This window comes from Ixodes scapularis, unplaced genomic scaffold, assembly GCF_016920785.2.
Source record: "Ixodes scapularis isolate PalLabHiFi unplaced genomic scaffold, ASM1692078v2 PGA_scaffold13__105_contigs__length_92229423, whole genome shotgun sequence".
In the NCBI taxonomy this organism is placed as follows: Eukaryota; Metazoa; Arthropoda; class Arachnida; order Ixodida; family Ixodidae; genus Ixodes; species Ixodes scapularis.
In genome coordinates, this window is record NW_024609839.1 from 42051804 (window position 1) to 42073101 (window position 21298).

The following is a 21298-nucleotide window of genomic DNA, read 5'->3' on the forward strand; positions in this document are numbered from 1 at the left end:
GCTCTAAAGTACCTAAGGCATGCTTCAAATACATCCATTACACTGTCAATAGCACTGCATCTAACACAGTTACCTAGAAAGTAATTGGAGATCTGGAATCAGCATTTATATTCATCATGCTTCTAGTCAAATTAGAGATCTGGGATCGGCACTCGAAGACAAACTTGCATCGTAAATTGCAACGAAATCGAAGCGTGAATAGTAAGAGCAAGGTTTCACGACCAGCGTCGTCTTTCCCGACGCCTAGGAATTGGTGGGTTAAGCAAAAACCATTTTGGCTGCTCACTGGAGTGAAGGGTAGGCATTCCTGAGTTGGTTGAGCATTCTGTGAAGACCCCCCTGGTTGTACTTCTGGGCGTACGCCGTGAAGGCTCCCACTGTGATCACGTCGTAGACGCACTCTGAAAAACATACAAGCAAGAATTAATGAAAGGCACCCTATCTTGCCCACAATGTGCCAAGTAAAAAGCAACAGCCGTAGCACGTTCGTGAAAGGCGGGCAGAATGTCATGTACCTAAGGACGGAGGTGCCAAGCGCTTAATGCACATCGCCGTCATGGCTGGCATCGTGAATGCCGCCGACGACCACCACGAGTGCTTGGCAAAGTAAGTGGGCAAGGCGAGACACTGGATGTGCGTGCCAATGTTCTTCGTAAGTATGAGGTTGACAGTGGTGCCGGCGCACCTTGTGGGTGCACTGACATCGGACTACTACAAATAAATAGCGCGAAGGTCAAGTAAACACTGATGAAACAAGCGCGTTTTTAACCATCTACAGTCTGACGTCAGACACCACGCAGAGGCCCAATTCCGCCACAACGAGGCTACAGGGCTGCTGGTCCTTGCGGCCACCAAGGTCATCGTCGAAGTCGGCGGTTACAACAGAGTGGGACATTGTCGCATGTCTTATCTCGCACGTGGCGAGATAAGATTGTTTCTTTCCATCTCTGATGAGACGACGGAGAGCAACGCCAACACAGAAATCCCTACAAAGTGTCACGCCAAGACTGAAACTCGTTGATAGTAAACTGAAACTCGTTGATAGTATGCCGCGAAGCGGCATACTATCAACGAGTTTCAGCGTATTTGCCACTTCGTGAGGGAATCCACTAAAGATGACGCCATGCGCAGACCTTGTCTTCTAGGTGGCACTCCATATAGTCGCAACTTTGATGGGATTCAGCGTAATGGGTCAATGTTCACTTCATTCGAAAAAACCATCCCTGTTTGTTTATTCTGCAAGAGCCCCAGTCAAGTTTTTCACAAAAAGAACTGCCAAATGGCTATTTAAGAACTCTCCCCATAGTAGACAAAGGCATGGAAAAGCTGTAGAGTGAAACAATCAGGGTTAGGTTTCTCCTACTCAGAATCAAAATAAAAGCACTGGCAACTATTTCAGGAATTCTTTACAGGATAATCGGTTTCCGCTTCGTTCGGGGCACACACACCGGTTTTTCCTATCCTTGACATAAATACATTATCGGTCGAAAAGTAAGTCGCACGAAGACCGGCGGCATCCCAGCTACAAACCCTGAAACTTCCGTTGAAAACCTGAAAGTAACAACAGTAGTAACGAAATCAAGCTCGGTGCAACCAACGGCGAGTCATTTAATGGACGACTGTGTCGTCGCTTCTGCATCTCCATTCTCTTCGTCTGACCTCCCGCAATGCACTTGGTGCCCCCAGTACAATTGGCTTGCTTTTCCTCTATTGATTTATGAGCAAGGAAGAGTTTGTTTGCACTAAAACCTGGTCATTACTATGTGGGATACAGCCACCACGCGTTACAGCCACAGACTTATGAACACAAAACTCCCTTAGAGCTATTGAAGCCCTTCAAGTCGAACAAGCTTACTGAGCACTGGCGTAGAACTTGTCCTACAAACGGGACTTCTCGAACTCGGCATCCTCCTAAAGTCGGACGGCCGGGTACACGGTACTCCACGGGTGTGTAAGCCAGACAGGTTTCGTTGCAATAGTACGAAGAATAAACTCCGCATCACCAGACAAAAAGTTTTTACAGCACGAGGCCTCAGGGTCTCAAGCAGTAAGGTCGTGAGACGCTAGGGCAGGGGCCTGCAAACCCCGGCCCACATCTTCTGACCAGCCCATGGCTGGTGGCGGTCCCTCCAATGAAGCCTGGCCCGTGGCCCGCTTCCAGCAAGCCTGCTTTTACCGGCATAAATGCGCAAGCAAAGAAACGGCACCCCAACATAAACAAAAATACTAGGGAAAAAAAAATAAAAAGAGAAACGAGAGAAAATTGATGTGTCCTCTCATCATATTATTCATCAAACATTGTCACTACCAGCGTCGCCAATCTTGGTCCTGCTTCATGTCTGTGTAACTATGAATGTTAAAATTCAACTGCATTTCCATGTAGTATATTTTGCTTAGAGTCTCGTGTCATACCTATTGCATACTGTGAGCATCCAGTTCTATCATTCGCATTACTTTTCTGCCCTGTCGGAACATGCCCTTCACTGGTTCCTTTCTCATCAGTGTCCCTTTCCCATCAGTGTCCCTTAAGTGAAAGAGACCAGTGAAGCACTGGCATGCATATTGCGAAAAGGCATTGAAGTGGCCCACAAGCCAGGGTCCACACTGGGACAGTTAATGCCAAGACCCAAAGACCGATTACCAAGAGAAAGAGCACAGAGCCTAATATACAAGATCCCATGCAAAGAGTGCCCAGCCACCTACATCGGCGAGACAAAAAAACTTTCACAAAAGAATGCACCAGCACAAGAACGACGTGTATAACTTCGACCGTGAGCACAGCGCAGTTGGTGAACACTGCGAAGCACGTGACCATCCGATTGATTTCGCTTACGCGCACGTGATTGAAACGGAACCAAATTTCCGAAAAAGGCTTCTCTTGGAGTCTTGGCACATCCAACAGACGCCAGGAAGCACCGACAGATCCCTGGGTGCCTTACCGTCTGTGAAAGCGCAAAGCCTACCTCACGCGACCAGAAGACCGCCTACTTAAAAAGAGGAAATAATGTTTCTCATTTACAAAGATGAAGACGTTGAAGCTGTGGCTGTCCCATATGACCTATAGCCTGTAACGTCGCAACTACTTTTTACTGTTTTCTGGTTGGAGAATTCTTGTTTATTTAACATAAAGTTTCTTGTTTAATTAAACATTAACATTCTTGTTTAATTTAACAAAAAACATTTAACATTAATTTAACATGCATCTACCTTTCTTTTTTTTTTTTTACTCTAATTTTTAATTTTGCATTTATATGCTTACCAGGATAATTTACTTAGTTTTTCCCCACTTATATTTATTTATTTATTTTCCAGCCCTCGAGACAGCAACGGATCCTTGATCCGGCCCCTTAGCCAAAAGGTTTGAAGACCCCTGCACTAAGGCACTAATTTTAGTTTCGAAACAATAAGATATCAAAAGACTGAGGTCTGAAGAAAGGTGTAGAGAGCCTCGAGATTCAAGAAAACAGTGAAGGCTCGAGAACCTAAGGTGTTGACACCCCGGAAGATACCAAGGCCTAAAGATCTCAACAAGGTCTCGGGGGTCTCAAGAAACTGACGTCTCGACCCAAATTAGAGTTAGCGTGCGCCGTCGCTCTTCTGGACCTTCCCATCTCGAACCTTACGCGAAAACTTGGCCGGAATTCGGCCGGTGTGTATGGGCGGATTGAAAGCCTGTGCGATAGCCAAAGGACCCACTCTTCCTGCTGGAGGTGTTGTGGACCCAGAGCCTCTGCAGGTGCATGTTGACGGGAGCAAACTGGAGGGCACGCTGGCCCTTGGCGGCCGAGGGCTTGAAGTGGCTGCCCCGGTGCCTGGCCAGGCTCTCCAGGGCCTCCGAGTAGGAGCCCATGCGGTGCAGGTGCCGCTCCAGGGACACCATTTGCCGGCCCTGCCAGTCCGGCCCCAGCTGCCGACAGGGAGGGGGGGCAGCAAAAGTGAGCCACACTCGCCGGCAAAGCTCCGCTTTTGTTCGCGGCCCATCCTCTGAACCACGCGACTCCCAACGCCCGAACTGGAGACCCACTTTCCTTCCCACAAAGAGGGGTCAAATGCAGACCGCCATGAATGCCGACCGACTGGCCAAACTCCCTTAGAGGAGCACAAAAGGGATCTTGGGATCACATTTCTAGGCGTCGCTACAAGCGTCGCTATGCGCCTTTTCTTGAAACATTTCGGGAGAGGGGCGTAACGCAATGTCTGATTTCATTTTTATTCGGGATGAAGGGCACGCACAATCGTAACGTTAGGTTTTCTAGGATGCTCAGGGCACATAGACCGAGTTTGCACCGTAAAAAGACTATCTCAAGATTCTGTTTAGTGACCACTCAGCAGTGGTGACGAGATGCACCACATCTTTATGTACACTGACCTCTCCTAATGAAATGTTGGAGAAATAAATTTACATTTTGTTTTCTCTGCACTCAGTCTTCTAATTTTACATTGCATGCCTTAGCTTTCATAAGATAATATGGTAATTCCGGTATACGTGCACACAAGGTGGCTTCTACGCAACAATGACGTACTTCGAACCGTTTGTCCAAACTAAAGGCAACGCAGACTTGGTCTTCGTCCACACCCTCGCAATTTTGCAGAGAACATAAAGCAGACACCGCAGATCACTTTATAGGGCAACTAACTCAATTCCAAAGATTTCGGGATAATGAGTGATTTCACATTAAAAAGCACTAATAAAAGACACTCCATCATTTGACTCACGAAAAGGGCGATACATATTGTTAAATTTTGCTTTTAAACATGAGCAGAAATCGAAACTTCGGCTCCGTCTGGACGCATTGGCCTCAGGCTACCAAGAATGTGGCAATCACGTAGTATGAGATGTAATGTGATCCTCTACACAACAATGGGCAGCATAGGGACAGGCATGTGCCAGGTGCAAGTGTCGTCTGCACCGCAATCTTCACCACGTTTTGGTGTCTACGACATTCAACGACGTCTGCACAACTGCGGCATAAGTCTACGCACATACCGTAAAATCCTGTAAGGATGCCCTCCCCCAAGAGATAGCCCATACCGTTTTTCTGGCTAAATATCCATGATATAAAACTTCCAAAACATCACCCACCCCCGAATTCCTGTTGGACGTCACGAATGTATTATGAGAATCGCATCAACCGCGCAATCTGTGGTACCAGTACATCTGACAAGCAAGTTTGTAATGGGTACCCCTGTGTTTTTGTCTGTGACCTGCGTGCACAATATTGGTTCTCATAATTTGCGAGTTGTTGCCACGTGTATATTGCATAGTGTGATGCATACCTGCTGTGTCCGCAACCAACGGTATCCTTTCCCGTGACACAGGAGTTTGTAGCGAATTCCCGCGTGTTCATTGCATCATGAAACGCGAATTTCTGGGATCTATGGCATCAGTTCCAGTGACATGTGGTTTGTAGGGGCTGCCCAGTGTTTATCTCTAATTTTTGATAAAGTTTTGATGTCACATCCCCAAAGATAGCCCACCCCATATTTTTATCATTTATCTCTCCATTTTGGGTGGCGTTCCTATGGAATTTTATGGTAGTGTCCGTAGTGCGAACAAAACTCCAAGAGACAATAATCGCAAACGGTGAGGCGAGACGACAGTCGTGATGCGGGAGACGGCGGGGACGGGCCAAACATGCTCAAGGAGCATGTTGCGCCAATCCCGTGGACACCGCTGTGCGCCGAGAGGGAACATTGCTGACGTCAGCCGTTGTTACGTTTGCCCCGAGAAGTAAAAACAAACAAAAAAGGGCAATAGTAATGACGTCTAGCTCAATCTTGGATACGCCCACGCCATAGCCTTGACCGCGCTGCTGGTTGCGCCTCAGTTTGCCCGCTTGAGTCAGCCGATTTTGGCAACTTGGCGCGTCGCAAAGTTTGTCGGATCGTTTAAAGGAGCTGTGCAATAATTTCAGGGCTTTGCTTAAATTATTGTGGAAGTCGATGCCTGACACTTGTGAAGTGAACTACAGAAAACAGATTTTGCCTGGATACCCTAGTTTTTATCTAAAAAAATGAAAAAATCCAGGTTTTTGCCGCCTCTCAACATATCGTCTTCCGGGTCACGTGCGCAGTGACGTCACTTGAGTAGGCGCGGGGTTCCGAAAAAGTTCTCTCTTTAGAGCCATCAGCGAGCAGCGAAAACTCATCCGCTCGCGACCGCGTGACCACGTGCTGGCGGGCGCCCCGCGAAATATACGATGAAAGGAGGAAAGTCTCATCCGGGTCCGGCCATACCTGTCCTTGCCCGTCCGGCGCTGTCCCCTCCCCCTCCGGCTTCTGGCGGCTATTCGCGGTTTTGTGGACCTAGGATAGATGGCGCCACTAAAACTCCGTATAATAAAAGTTTTGTCGATGATACCAGGGTTTTGACGCATTTTTATATATGTTGGAACGACAAGATTTATAGAAAAGTTACCTTTTATCGAGCAGGGATTCGCACAACTTGCTATCTTTCTTACAACTACCCAAGTGACCTCACGCCGCTTGTTTCTCACGGCCGCCGCTCGGGAAATATTCCAAGTTTTGCCTCGCTATTACGCGGTGGAATCGCAACATTTCGATGAAAGGAGGTGTGTTTTCTGCCATTTGTGACACAGTGAACAATATCAAAAGCAGAAAATGCCAATTCTTTCAACGTTAAAATCGTTGCACAGCTCCTTTAAGAAACACCTAGACAGAACTAAGAGATAATATTTGATGTGTGGTCTTTCTATGTGGTACTGAAGAGAACTGCATTGCTTTTTAAAAAACAAAAATGAAGCCAAGTTGCCTTTCAATATGTACCCGCCAATATCTTGTGCTCCCTAAATCTAGTTACAGTTTCTGAATACCCAGTCCCTACTTCTTCGGGGAGCTATTTACTATCTCTAAATTCAAAATGGCTACTGAGAAGATAGCAAATGAATGCGATGCAAAAACAAACATTCGAATTTCCCTGCACTTTCCAGTGGTGCAATGCCAGTGCCAGGCACGTGCCGGCTGTTTAGAAAACAGAGCAGTGGGAACATTTTGCTTCATGCTGCCAAGCGAGTGCCGAAGAGAACTTCCACAGCTTTCATTTTACGCCGTTGAATGTCTCACAATAACGTGGGAACATGTCCTACTGCCCATACAGTGAATGTGCCCTCCGCTAGCATAGCCTTTCAGAGCTGCCAGTAGAGACATTCGGTATTAAAAAAAACGAGAAGGACAAAAAGTGAAAATTTAATAACTTAGCAGAAACAAACTATTTTGACGCGACATCCGAGTTCTAGTTCAGTTCTATCTATCTATTGGCACGTTCAACCAATTGCAGACAAATCAAAGACCTTGATAAAAACCACGGAGTATAGTGGACCAGATGCGATTTGCCTTGCAAAGGACACTCACCTCTCCGAGCTGAGTTACGGTCTCCATGAGCTGCTTCTCCTCGTTGATCCACAGGTTCCTGCAAGACCAAACTTTTGGTATAAGTCGCAACGGGACGACTTTCGTAAATTGTACAACAGGTCCCATATTTCGTGGCCTCTCCAGAGGGAAACCCTCGTCCACGACTTGTTTGAACGAAGTTACATCGCCTTGCTTGTGCGTACGTGTTTGCCGCACAATGCGGTTAGCGCAAACGTGACGTTGATGCGCTGCACCAACGTGTGGAAGCAGTCGCCGACGTGCGGTAGCAGATTAGCTTCCTTCACCGGATTGCAAGTTTTAACGCACAATCACTGGCAAAAGCCAGCGAACGAACATTAGCATTAACTGCACTGCGCCATCCGCAAGTAAGTCTTGAGATCCTGTCAAGACCCTGGCCCATGCACACTCTAAGGTCCCAGCTCGCACTTTGTGCTAACTCAAGTAGTTACAGACAAGGTCGTTAATATCGCACATACATAGCTTTAAAAAATTAGCAGCAATCCAGTAACCACCTCTTGGGTAGCAGACGACAGCGACAACAGCATCCGAAAAACTCGCGCATTCGAAAGACACAATTGGTTTCAAAATGAAAACGGCCTGAAACAAAACCAAAACAAAAGCGTACAGGTTGGACCCGTCTCAACAAAAGGTAGACTTATCCGCTCTTTGACGGAGGAAACGGGAGCACCAGTTAGTCAAAGTAAAATGAAAATGATTCCACAAATAGTTGGGGTTCCAACGAGCTGGTGATGGTCCAACGTAATAAGACTAAAAATCCCAAAACACTACAGGAAAAAGGCAACACAACAAGATTTCCGCATCAAGTTTTTTTTTTTTTTTTCTTTTTATATTTGCATTGTGTTTTTGCATTGCCCATTTTTTCCGTTTTTGATTTCTGCGTTGTGACATCCCTTTTTCTCCCTAGTCTCAGGGTCCATTGCGATTTCGCATCCTCTCGACATGCAAACGAGGAGGAGGGTTAGACTCACAGAAGAAGCTGGGGAAAGGAGAAGGACAGCTTGCTCTCGGCCATGATCTCGCTGACGCGGAGCTCGGCGCCGAGGCCCGTGTGGAAGCGGTAGGTGCGGGAGCAGAGCCCGTCGAAGGCCACCCGCAGCTGGGCGTGCAGGGGCGTGGGCGTGCGCCGGGGCAGTGTGGCCGGCAATGAGTATGTGCGTGGGCGCTCTGCCTGCAAACCCAGGGGGTGGGGTGCAAGTGCCGGGTCAATGCATGCCGGGTGTGGCGCATCGGCATTCGGCTGGGACTCGCATTTTGTTGGTCGGGGCGAGCGTCAATGCGGTGATCGCGCGCAATCCCCGCCTTGCGTTGGTCCCTGATAGGCAATGAACGAAACCCGGTGCTACGGCCTCGCTATCTATGAAGGGTCGGCGCAACGGCGCCATAGCAAACTAGAAAAACTGTCACGCAAGCGAGATGCGTTCTCGATTGCTCCGCAATGCCTCCTTAATGTTAGGGCTTATTTTGATTTAAAGGGCAACTCCACTCAATATTTTTAGAGTGAAGCTGTTGAGGGCTAGTTTCCCCAGGATCGTGTCCATCCTTAAATGACCTGATGACACAGAACTCTGGACAGCTACCGCCATCTATGAGCAACGAAGGCAACCAGACAACAGGCTTGCCAGTTATCTGGTTGTCGCCGTCGCTCATAGATGGCGGCAACCTTTCCAGCCTTTTCACTCTGGCTTGCCGACTTGTGGCCGGCCATTATTTCATTCCGATCATAGTGCAGCCTCGGTGGTCTTCCTTCTTCACCAGAGTGGAAAGGCCGAAAGTTTTTTTTTTTTTTTTTTTTTCATTTTCTGATATTGTGCGAAGTTTTATAAATATAATGGCTCAAAGTTTGGTTTCAGGCGTCTACAGCAAACCCGAAACTATTTGTTAGAGTGTTGGCAACACTGATTATCAGCCGTACGGCCGCGACATGATGTCACCCTGGTGCTGCAGCACGCTGTACAGTCGAGCCCGGTTATATCAGACCCGGGTATTTCGAATTATTGTTTATATCGAACAGTCCAAACATCCTCGTGAAAATCACATGTAAAAGTATAGGAGCGTTGTTTTTCTGTATCAAACTCCCATGGCCTCCCATGGCGGGGTCACTCGATATAGCGAACAAAGAAAGCACAGCCGCATGTCACTTCTTCCACAGTCGGTTCACACCGGCAGCAAGCAAATAACTCTCTTACGAGGCTGGCAGACGGCCAAGCCAGCATACGCGCACTACAGAGATACGTAACAAAAAAAGCAGTTGTAAAAAAAAAAAAGTGGAGGATGGCAAAAGCAAGGGAAAGGGCACCCACGCGCGAAGGGAGGGCCGGCAGTGCCCGAACGGTAGCATGCGCTCTTTCCCCAAACACCGCTGTCGGTGCGCAACTCCTTAGGCGCGCCCCCCCCCCCCCCCCCCCCCCCGAAAAAAAAAATGGCTTCGTCAAGTTGAGTGGGTTGGCAACAACTGTTGAGGAATCGCACTTTGAACTCCTTATCTTTGTTTCCCTTTTCCTTTCGCCGTTTTTGCTTTGCCTGTTGTTTTTTTTTTTTCTTTTATTGCCTTTCTTTTTTTGCTGCCTGAATTAAGTGAGGTTTCTTTCTTCTTTTTGCTTAACTTTATTCTATGGATCGAGAGTTCTTTCTTATGCGGCTTGCTTTTTCCGTTCTCTCATTTTTCTTTTCATTACTTTAGTCTTTTCTTGCCGGCGCTCGATTGCAAACACAGTCGCGTAAACGCCGCGGTGTTTGTGATCTTTATTAGCTAAGCTCTACTCTATTTAGCGGCTCTTAGAGGCTCTATTTGGTAAGGTCCCATTTGTCGCAACCTTCGGTATCAGCAGGGACGCGCGGAAATTTCAGCTGGAGCTTAAGTTAACATATTTTTGTATATCAAGTTATCGATATATCGAATTATTTTACGATCCCCTTAGAATTCGACATATCCGGGTTCAACTGTACAAGCAATCAACCGCAGCTCCACTGTGACATAACGTCAGAAGGGTGCTGCGCCAGCGTTCCTTGAATAAAAGTTAACCCGCTAGCCGCCCGCTAGAGCAACTGGTTGCACCTTTAGGCGCAGTTTTAGTGGAGTATGCGGCTTCACTCCGACATAATATTTCGTGCCACTAAAGTGATACCAGTCATTTATTTTGGTTTCATTTTCGACCGAAGTTACCTTTTAAGTTTTTTGGTGCACAAGCGAAAAAGGAATTGTAATTGACTGGTGAGAGGCTCCGGGCATCCCCCCTCACCGTGGGCCAGAAGTGGTCAGCGACGTGGGCCTTGGCAGCGGGCGCAAATTCGGGCTCCAGCTCCCGAGCGGTGACCGTGACGAAGCCCACGCCTTCATAGGACGGAGACCTGCGGTACACGGCGACGCTCGCCATCAGGCGTGGACACCTCCGCTCCCAGGCAGCAACGCCCGGGTGCCACAACCCAAAATGTCGGCTCTCTTAGACTCCTCTCCCACCTCTCTTCCACATTGTGCGTTACCATGTCACACCTCACCTCTCAATACCTCGCTACACTTCACACTACCAGACCTCGAGTCTCTCGCCTTCCTTGTGGGTTATTCGGCATCTTGCCTCACCGTACCTCGCCTTGTGTCACTGAACGTCATATTAAAGAGACCCCTCATTAACTAGACTAAGTAGAAAGATTCCCTTGTCATAAAATTAATTCCTGTAGGCACAATGCATTTACTCATCACTTATCTTGAAAAGTTCTCCAGACATACCTTGGATACCTGTCTTGTCAATAGAAATTAAAAAAAAAAAAAACAGGCAGGACACAGCAATTAATGAATTGGTAGCCCAAACAGTGGTTGACAAAGAAACAGTGATAGAAAACAAACACACAAAAAAGAAAAGGAAACAACAAAGTTGCGGATTAGTGCACACGTGTGATATGCAAGACAGAAAAACAAAGTGCCATATGTCAAAAGCGTGGCCATGCTGAAGGATGTTTGTTATCATACTTTTTTTTCTTTCCCAAATCTTGGCTTGGCAGTTGGTGCCGCTTTTTCTTTCCCTCCTGCTTAAAGTTATCTTTAGCACTAAGTCTCTTTCTTTCTTTAATTTTTTTTTATTATTTAGTTTTGTTTTTTTATTTTGCAAATGCTTTTTTAGGGATGTTTAGTTTGGTGATGAGTCGCGAATGCCGTACACAGTTTTAAATGGGTATGAATCTGATTTAATTAATGTCACGTCTGGCGTGCCCTAGGGCACAGTTCTTGGGCCTTTTTTTTTCTAATAATTATTAATGACCTTCCAAATTCTATTTCTTTTCACATACATATTTTTGCAGACGATTGTGTTCTATATCGCAGGATCACTTCACCTAATGACCGCAAACTCATCCAAAAGTATCTACATGATGTCTTTCAGTGGTGTAACAACTGGTTGATGCCACTAAATAAATCTGAATGCAAATTAATCCACTTTTGTCGTAAAAGAGTCCCTTCCTCCTTCCAGTATGTGCTGGGCGACAAGATCATTGAAGAAGTCGATAGGTATAAATATCTCGGTGTCGTACTAACTTCCAATATGACATGGATTAATCACATTAACACAATTTCTTCAGGCGCAGCAAGGACCCTTGGTTACATCTGGCGTTGCCTGAATGCTGCTCCTCCAAAGCTTAGGAAACTTCGGTACGAAACCTTCATTCGACCAAAATTACAATATGCTTCTACAATATGGAATCCGCACCAAAATTACTTGATAGCCCACTTGAAGCAATTCAAAACCGAGCAACCCGCTACATTTTATCAAACTATGACTATAAAAACAGTGTTTCTCCAATGAAAACGAGCCTAAATTTATCAACTCTGGAGGTACGCCGCAAGGTTGCACGGCTTTGCTTACTCCATAAACTTCACCACTATCATTCCACTGTTCGAAGCTCATTCCTGCGCACTCCCGCACGGTCGTCTCGTCGCCTCAATAACTCCTACAGTTTTCAACGTATATCGGGTTCCAGTAATGCCTTTAACAAATCATTTCTCCCACTCACAATTGTGGACTGGAACAGTGTTCCAGAATCACTCATTACAATAACTGACCCTGTGGTTTTCAAAAGCTCCATCATGTTGTATTTTTCCACACCAATTTAGGTTTTTCTAGTTGCGTTGCATGAGTGTGCGCTGTTATATATTTATGTTTTTTTTTTGTTTTTGTTTTTTTGTATAATTTTTTTGTGTTGCCCCCTCTTTATGCAATGCCCTCGAAAGAGGTCCCTTAAGGATTGATAAATGAAATGAAATGGAATAATTTTGCTGCTGCCGTTTTGTTCTCCCCACGGCACCATTGCGTAAGCATCAAGCCAACTGGTGCACAATGCATGATCAGTGCAATGAAAATTTGGTACCTCGCTTAACTCAGAACTCCGCTTTTCTCGAATTTTTCTAGTTTTTATGACTTTGAATTAATGAAAGTTTACCATACTGCACCTCGCATCGCCTCACCTCGCCGCGCATCACCGCTTGTCACATTAGGCGTCACCCCATTATGCTTCACGTCGCCTCCCGATGCAAAAACAAATGTGGCACGCAAATCGGGTACCACTCACACCAATGCGAGGCGCAGAAAGCAACCGGGCATCTGCACCAATGTTCCCAGGGTGAACACCGCCTCACCCAGGAGTGATTTCTGAAAAATAAGAAGGGTATGCTTTCAAATGTTTTTGAAATGTAACTCTAACAAATTTTTCAGATTCTCTTTTTAATGCTAGCTGTTGCTGTTTTGACGAAAAAAATATTTGGTACTAAAAATATGAGGCAACGAATATTTATGGACGACGTACACAATTTAATTGCTACTATACGACAGAAGTTTCTTAAATGTACCATATATCCCAAAGCAATGCGAAGCACAAGTTTGCCGGCATCCTGAGCAGGGGTTGCGCTGATGTCAGAACACCGAGCTCCGATTGACTCCGATTAGGAGGATAGTGGGTAGCTAGCGTTGAGGTCCACCCGCTATCCCTCCATCAAAACCAATCGAAGCTCGGCGTTCTAACGTCAGTACAACCCCTGCGCAAGCAGACGAAATTGTGCTCCCCATAGGAACAAAATGGCCTCGGCTCACGACAAGTGAAACCAATCTGAAGCTAGCGAAAGATACCCCGGGTTTCCGCTATTCGGCAGTATGCCAGCTTCCAAAGTGAAAAACTGTGGTCGCCGTCGAGCGTCGGCTCGCTGGCAGATGCGCGCTTCACAAGGGGACAACCGTCTGTGGCATTTCAGAAGTGAAGAGTGAACGTACAGCTTCGATCGATGCTCAAGGTACCCGAGTGCCTGCGCACCCGTAACTTTGACTGCACAGTCACGAACGGACAAAGTGTCCCACTGGCCGACGCCGGCGGGGCACCTTGTCCGTTCTTTGTTCGTAACGGGTTTTGTTTCCCTGCCGTGCCAAGAAATTCCGCCGTCATCCCAGTGCAATGTTTCGTTTCGAGGTGGCAAGTAAGCAACGCCTTCACTTTCTGCCCTCTACCATTGCTCAAGAGCTCGCAACTCAAGCGATCACTGCACCGTCCTCCGTTATTGGGGCGTCACAACGGGTCAGCGCACGACGAAACAGCACGGTTAAAACGGCATTAAAGTCACGATTACACTGCTTGCACGTCGTACAAAAGAAACAATGTTTGCTACAGGCACAATCGGAGAATTATCACGGGGTGACTCACCGTGGCGGTGAGCCTCTCCCGAACGTCGTAGATGCAGAGCTTCACCTCGGTGGTGGCACACGCCTGCTTCTTCAGGAACCCCACCGTGGTGAGGAAGCAGGGGTTGCTGCACCTCTGCACACACATACCTCATTTTATGCTCTATGCTCATACAATACCTACATCACCCAGAGAGCATTATTGGGAGGGGGGGGGAGGGTACCTATCAAAAAGTGGTACTGCCCGACTGCACGAATAATATCCAAGAGCAAAATGCTGTATTTTTGTGGCTACGATGCTAGGCGACATACGAGTCTGACTTCTTTGCATGGTCGGCAGAGTCGGCTGCAGCTGTGGACCAGCTGCTGTGCCGCCGCGCTTCGGACTTCCAGAAAAGAAGTTCCTCCTTAGTCAAAAATGCCGGCACCGTCTCCGTCTTGTGCAGCTAAGGTCTCTACTTATATAAAATGCGCCAGCGTATACGACACACTGACAGAAATTTGGGGAAAAAAGAATTCTGCCACTTATCCGCCGGAAAATGTGACAAAGGTACAACGCACAAATGTTAGGCAAAAAAGAGATATGAAGCAACGAAAAATGTGCCGCAACAGTCAAGTTGCCCCCCGACGGCACGGACGCGATTCTCCACATTCCAAATCGGACCGATTTCCCGAATGCAGTCACGTCTCGTTGATATGGACCCCGTTACCATGAATACCATATATGGACACCATTTCTGGGAACAAACTGGAAAAATATGTCCATTTTTGTCTCGTTATTTTTAAGGACAACTCGCATTATGGACGATTTTGGGGGGGAACAGAGGTGTCCATATTAACGAGCTGTCTCTGTATACAAACAACCAGAAAAAAAGTTAGAAGAGGAAGAAGGAACGCCAACCAAAAATAAAAAGGAGCCCAACATTTCGAAACCTGCTTGGTTTCTTCTTCAGGGGCGACTGTGTGCGCGAGGAGCAAGTGGTTTTCTTTTACGGCGGTGGACGTGATGTTTTCGCGATCGTAATGTGGCTGAGCCCGCTGACGTAGGCGGATGGTAAAGCGCCAAGCGATCGATTGATGTTTTGCGGTGTGGCTTGGATGTGCCATGACTCGACGAAGAGCCTCTGCCGAGAATTGGTCTCAATGTCGAGGATACGTGTGTTGTCGAAGTCAATGCGGTTGTCATTAGAGTCACTGTGTTCCGCAACCGCGCTGCGCTCATGATCGACCACGTCCACCGCCGTAAAAGAAAACCATTTGCTCCTCGCGCACACAGTCGCCCCTGAAGAAGAAACCAAGCAGGTTTCGAAACGTTGGGCTCCTTTTTATTTTTGGTTGGCATTCCTTCCCCCTCTTCTAATTGTTCTTACCCAACCAGGCAGATATCCGTCAAATGTTTACTTTCAAGAAAAAAAGTTTTTTCTTTTTTATAGTAACGCGGGAGAGACGTATATTGAGGACGCCAGTTATCTACAGTCACTGACAATGTGACAACGGCAGGGAGTAGCTCCAGTTGTCCCGAGTCAGGCGCTTCAACATCTTGTTGAACGCCTGCAGGAGGCGCTCCAAAGACTGGCCATTCTCACTCTGCCAGCGACCACAGGGTTCCTTTACGCAAGACCCATTCCGAGAACCCTCCGCGTGGACGGAATTTGCTCACCTCGACGATCTCCGTCTGGGAAAACTTGGTCCAGAGGCCCTGGGCCGGGCGCCCCGTCATCACCACCACCAGCGGGTTCGGCGGCTGACCGTCCGCGTCGCAGCGCAGATTGTCGCACGCTGCAAGGAGTGTTGCGACGTGGGACGAGATGTGGGCAGGCACTTGCAACTTGTCGCAAGTGTGCGTTTCGAAACCTCAACTGGCGCCATCTGTCGGCTGGCATTGAGACGCTCGCATTTTCCATATATTTCCTATTTTTAGCGTGCCCCGTCACTTCTTTCTTTTTTGGCTGGAAAAACTTGCGGTAACGGTATAAATTAGCATTTCTCATGGATCGTGTACATACATTTCATAATGAAGAATGAATGGCATGACAGATAAGCGCAGACAAGAACATAGAGATGGGACAAGTGCACGTCCCGTCTTTGTGTTCTCAATCGTGCGTGTCCTTTGCGCTATTCATTGCTCATTGTGCTTCTCCAACTTGCCCACCTTAACATTTTAGTACACCTCATAAATAGCGCAAAACCTTAGCTCTAGTGAAATGCAGCTGTAGGATTGCCTCGTAGATGGTGCCAGTCTTCCCCCGACATAAGAGATCGCGAGAGCTTGGTCCTAAGCAAGCGCAATGTCAGGACGGGCCTTAAAAGACAAAATGAGGTCATCAAACATCTCATCTACCTAAGGGTTATACTGGTACTGTGGTGCAGCAAAACATTATTACAGTAACATAGAACTTTTACAGAAGGCTATTTTGCTGAATACTTGAGTGCGAGACTCAACAGTGTTACGACCAGAGGCTCACCGATTGAAACGGTGTCACGTGACCCCGTGCCATTCCGCCTTACTCCTAACAGCCGGTGACAAACGGAGCCCACATCGGAAGTCTCTGTACTTAAAGAGGTGGTGCAGCGATATTCACTTGGAATGTTTTTTCACCTTACTCGATTTTACTGGCACTGGTGGGACACAAGTATACTTGAAGGCAATGCCACTGACCATGAAACCTCTTTGTTGTGGCGTAATTCCAAGAATAAGAGCGAGCATCTTCTTTCAATCTCCTGCGCAAAACTTGACGACGTAGTTTGTATGTTGCAACGTCCCCCGGTGATGACATTTGAATGCGGCTCATGGATTGGACCGGAGCATTGCATGAGCATTTCCTTCGGGATCGCAATAATCAAGAGCTCGACAAGCATTCGGGTAATGGCCCGTGTCCAATCGCTCCAATGACAACAGCCAAACCCCAAAAATGTCTTAAACTCGGCACGTGTCCTGTGCTTTGCCAACCCCAGCACGTGGCTATGGTAGACACTGGCGGCATATAATCGGCTCCAGATCATGTGGCCACATGTTCTGGCTGCGAGTTGAGGAAAAATACGCTGCTCATGTTTTTTTTTTTTGTTTTTTTTTTCGTTTTTTTTTGCAACTACTATTCTACCAGGAGAAAAACTAACGACTGTTTCATAGGCTTTAAACTTAGAATGAATATGTGACATTGTCATTCTAAGTGATATTTATGCAAAGTATAAAAATTGTTTCACCGACCCTTTAAACGATTGCCCAATATTTATTGTCCTAAAGATGTGTTCCACATGCCACAATTTAGTCGGGTATGATTGACGAGCTGCCGGAAATGTTTTCAACAATTTATTAAGATCGCCCTTGCAAGTAAGGAAAAAAAACCCGGAACAAACGAAGGATTCTCTATTACCAAAAAAGTTTCACAAATAATGGAAAATGGGTTTGTTAGAGCTACATGCCACTGCGTACATACTACTACCGGAAGAACTATTTAGTTTGGATTCGCTAAGGATTGTCAAACTTAATTAAAGATGCGGTGTCTCAGCTTATATTTAGAAACAGTTGCCCGTAGCAACCATTAGCTTTTTCTTAGAACTATATATGTTTCTTTGCTTTAGTCCAACTGACAACTACATAACTGCTGGATGCCAGGTCCTGCACACGAGCAAAATTGCGCTCCTGCAGACCCAAAACTTTAATTTGCATTTTCCAAGTTGAATAAACCGTCGTTATAAAAGAAAAGCAAAACTGCAAGCAGCAAATCTCTGGTTTGTTTTCATTGCATGACTGAAAGCAAACCAAGCATTACTAATTGGAGCCACCTGGAACGGCAATTCATGCCAGAGATAAGAGCTCAGGTCGTCACTACCCCGCTAATTGGACGTATAAAATGGCGTCTCCAACTAGGCTACATCTCCACCCGGAATGTATCTTTGCCTGGCGCATTTACTGCACCCATCATTTGTATGCAGTGTCATTGCAAAAAGGACGACGTCCCCTCCCCGACGACACTGACTTTCGGCGTCGCCGAGTTTCTCGGAGAGGCTTTGGTAATGGGCGGGGACAATGTAACTGCTGCCTAAGGAAAAGCTCACTTTTCATCTTGAAAGTGTCCTGGGGTTTATCTCTACGCTCAACGACAGTCCAACAATGTTGCAAACTGCGCCAGAAACCATTTGATATGTATCGGCGTACATGCACATTGGCATCAGCCATTTTTGGAAGTAACCTGGGTCGTATACAGTCCAAGCTCATTACAACAAACCTGGTTACAACAGACATGAGAATATAGCATACCGATTCGTAAAGTTTGGTTGGTTTTCCTCTACATACCATTGACTCAGCTCCTTATCTGCATGCAACATACTCCTTTACAAGAGACCAAAATCTTGGTCAAAATCAAGGTCTGTTATAACGAAATTAGACTGTATTAATTGTTTTGTTAAATTTCTAACGTACCTAAGCCAAGCTCCAGGAAGGGCTCATTTTGCAGTGGGTCTTTTTTACCTGAAAAAGAAAACAACAAAATACAGACGTCGGTGTTTTGTACAATTGCTGGTGCGGTACTCCCGCGATACGCCAGTCTCTTCGATCTGAGCGAGTGCCAACCGGGTGGCCTGCGCGAAAGAGGTGCGAGGCAAGACGGAAGGCAACGATCGATCGACCCACCAAATAATTACGGTAAAGCATAACAAAAGAGGCCCCTCCACAAATAAAAGCATTACGAAAAATATTGATCCCTCCAAAAACGAAAACAATGAAAAAAATTTGGGAGCCGTTCCACTCTGTAAAGGTGGATGACCAGCGAAGCTGTTTAGAAAACGACAGAGACTTGACACAGAATTTTTAACAGAGGTACGAACACATTTATTGTCTTGGTTGGTGGTTGTGATGAAAGGTACACACACACATGCTGCCCGCCGCCTTCAAGGAGAATGCAAGGAATGGTGTTTTACGCACCGCACGTGTACGCCTTCCCCATATAAAAGATTTCAAGCAAATAAGCAAAATAAAGCGTTGACTAACATGCGTGTAAGATGCCATTTCTTTTAGGCTTTTGCTTTAGAACAGTTACTGCTGCAGATGCTGGCACGTGCGGCACGTGAGTGCGGCGCGTGGGTGCACTGCGAGCGTAGTTTTTGGTCACGCACAAAAAAAATCCACGGAACCCCAGCCATAAACATCGCTGTAAAACGAAAGTGTCAAGAAACATTTTGAGTATGAAACGGCACTGGTAAGAGTTAAACGACTAACAACAATATTTTGAGCGACTCTCTTTCTGTTTGGTTGACCTTAAAAAACGGGTCATTTCGATCCTGTTTCGTTTGCACCTCGATTCCTCGTAGCTACAGTGTACGGATCCATCCTTTGCGTCGTTAACATTCACAATCGCCTTCCAGCATGTTCAGTCGTCCCTACGTATTTTCCTACTGTCACGCATTGGCTACTCGGCAATCTTACTTGCCCCCTTACATGAAGCCTTTTGCGTGAGGCCCCCAGGCACAACAAGCGAGAAAGAGAAATGAAGTCCCACCGGAGTCTCCCGCCTCCCTCTGGGGGCCCCTGTACAGGCCAGGGTCGGACTCCCTCTGGCGGGAGCGCAGCCTGGAGCGCAGCAGGAGCAGCTGCAGGCGCACGCACTCATAGCTGGCCCCACGCAGGGCCCCCAGCCAGGCCTCCCGCTCCCCGGCACAGGCTGCCGCCAGCTGCAAGTCCTCGCCGACAAACGCTGGCCACCGGGAAAAGAAGACCCGTCGGACTACGCTTCCAGGGAAGGACCAGACGCACTGCCATCCTACCCGTCCCGCGCGGTGCAGTGCGTTTCCAGCCGCCAATCGGACTGGCCGACAGGAGCAAGGAGGCGTCACCCGCAAGAGAGCCCCGAATCAATGCAACTAGATACAAGTTGGCCAACAAGTTTCCCAGAATGCCTGGTGCAATTTCGCGGCATGCCCAGCCCGCAGCGCCCGCTACACCATTGGCCCGGCACGTGTACAGAAGCGACGAAACTGGCGGAACGTTAAATGCACATTTCCCTCGGAACAAAGTGACACTGTCGCAGTTTTCATTGTAAATGTATACACCTTTCCAAAAAACGCTCCTAGGCCGCCGCCATGTTGCTGATGCTGATGCGGCTGGTGCGGCTCTCGCGCCCTCTATCAGCTAGAAGTTTTCTGCCACCCTCTGGGACTGTGAAGACCCGCTCAGCGCGGTTCTCTACATGCATTTTAGCCGTTTTGCATTCGACGTTTTCTCGCTCTCTTGAAAGTTTCCACTACATTTTTTTTATGCGTGCTGCCTACCCTTCTTGTGTTATCTTCCATTGTGAGAAATAAGGCTGGTAAGTGCCTGTCATTCCAGCTTTTCTGCTCGACATTCACGGGAAACGAAGCAGGTGAAGGACGTCGAACGACCCTCGACGCGATTTTGCGAACATTGTTCTCCCCCCTCCCAGAGATAATCCGCGTAGAATCCTCAGTCATCTCCAAAAATAGTTGCCCGGGTTGGGGTGAGAAACGGGTCAGTCGCGTTTGTTTCTTTGCCTTGGTGCGGTTGTGAAAAAAAGGAAGCTCTCCCCGAAACGTGCCCCAAACGAAGTCATCTCTGATTCCGTCCGATCGTCAAGATGTGACTGTCGTCGACTGTGACTGTGTTATTTGAGATCTTTCTCAAATAAATTCTTTTCGGATAACGCTGCATCGTGTGGTATGTACGATATATTGATCTAATGTTACCACTTCCTCAATTGTATGTCCGTGTCCTGTCCATCGGTAAACACGTTATTTGTGAGCGTGAAAAATGCATGCCTTTCGGCCCTCTTCTGTTGCAATTTATTTTTGACAGCAAAGCGCTTTGTCGCTTCACATGAGGCGAATCCCGCGGCGTCGTCAAAACTGATCGTAAGAAAAAAACAAATAACTAGAACTATACATTCCAGTCGCACTCGTTCTGTCGCGCGCGTACCCAACAAAAACAGTTTGCAGTTTTTTTTAGTTTTTTTTTAGTGTGACACAGCTTTCTCAATGCCCTCGGGAAGATACATGTACAATGAAACACAAAATATTGCGGGAGAAAGCGAGAATTTAGCCACCAGCGGCGTTTGAAACTGCGCCTACGCAGGCTGCGCCTATTGAAATCACAGTCCACTCGGTTAGGGTTAGGAGGGACGCCGGTGAGAGTCTAGCCTCAAACTCAGTGACTGGGCTCGAAAACGGTTTGTGGTCCCTGGGGTCGAGTGTTTTTTGGAAAGGTGTATAGACTGCGAAAA

General features: G+C 47.1%; 1 protein-coding gene across 1 annotated transcript in view; it reads right to left on the reverse strand.

Annotated features, from left to right (window-relative positions):
- Window positions 1-21298, reverse strand: part of LOC8040372 (inositol polyphosphate-4-phosphatase type I A) — a 67891-nt gene that overhangs the window by 39229 nt on the left and 7364 nt on the right. Inside the window, exons 4-13 of the mRNA XM_040215462.2 lie at window positions 19565-19759; window positions 18490-18537; window positions 15727-15845; window positions 14089-14202; window positions 12970-13049; window positions 10653-10761; window positions 8382-8581; window positions 7372-7429; window positions 3697-3907; window positions 287-401 (exon numbers count right to left, since the gene is read on the reverse strand). Coding sequence (XP_040071396.1) covers window positions 287-401; window positions 3697-3907; window positions 7372-7429; window positions 8382-8581; window positions 10653-10761; window positions 12970-13049; window positions 14089-14202; window positions 15727-15845; window positions 18490-18537; window positions 19565-19759 — 1249 coding nt within the window. The remainder of the gene's footprint in view (window positions 1-286; window positions 402-3696; window positions 3908-7371; window positions 7430-8381; window positions 8582-10652; window positions 10762-12969; window positions 13050-14088; window positions 14203-15726; window positions 15846-18489; window positions 18538-19564; window positions 19760-21298) is intronic.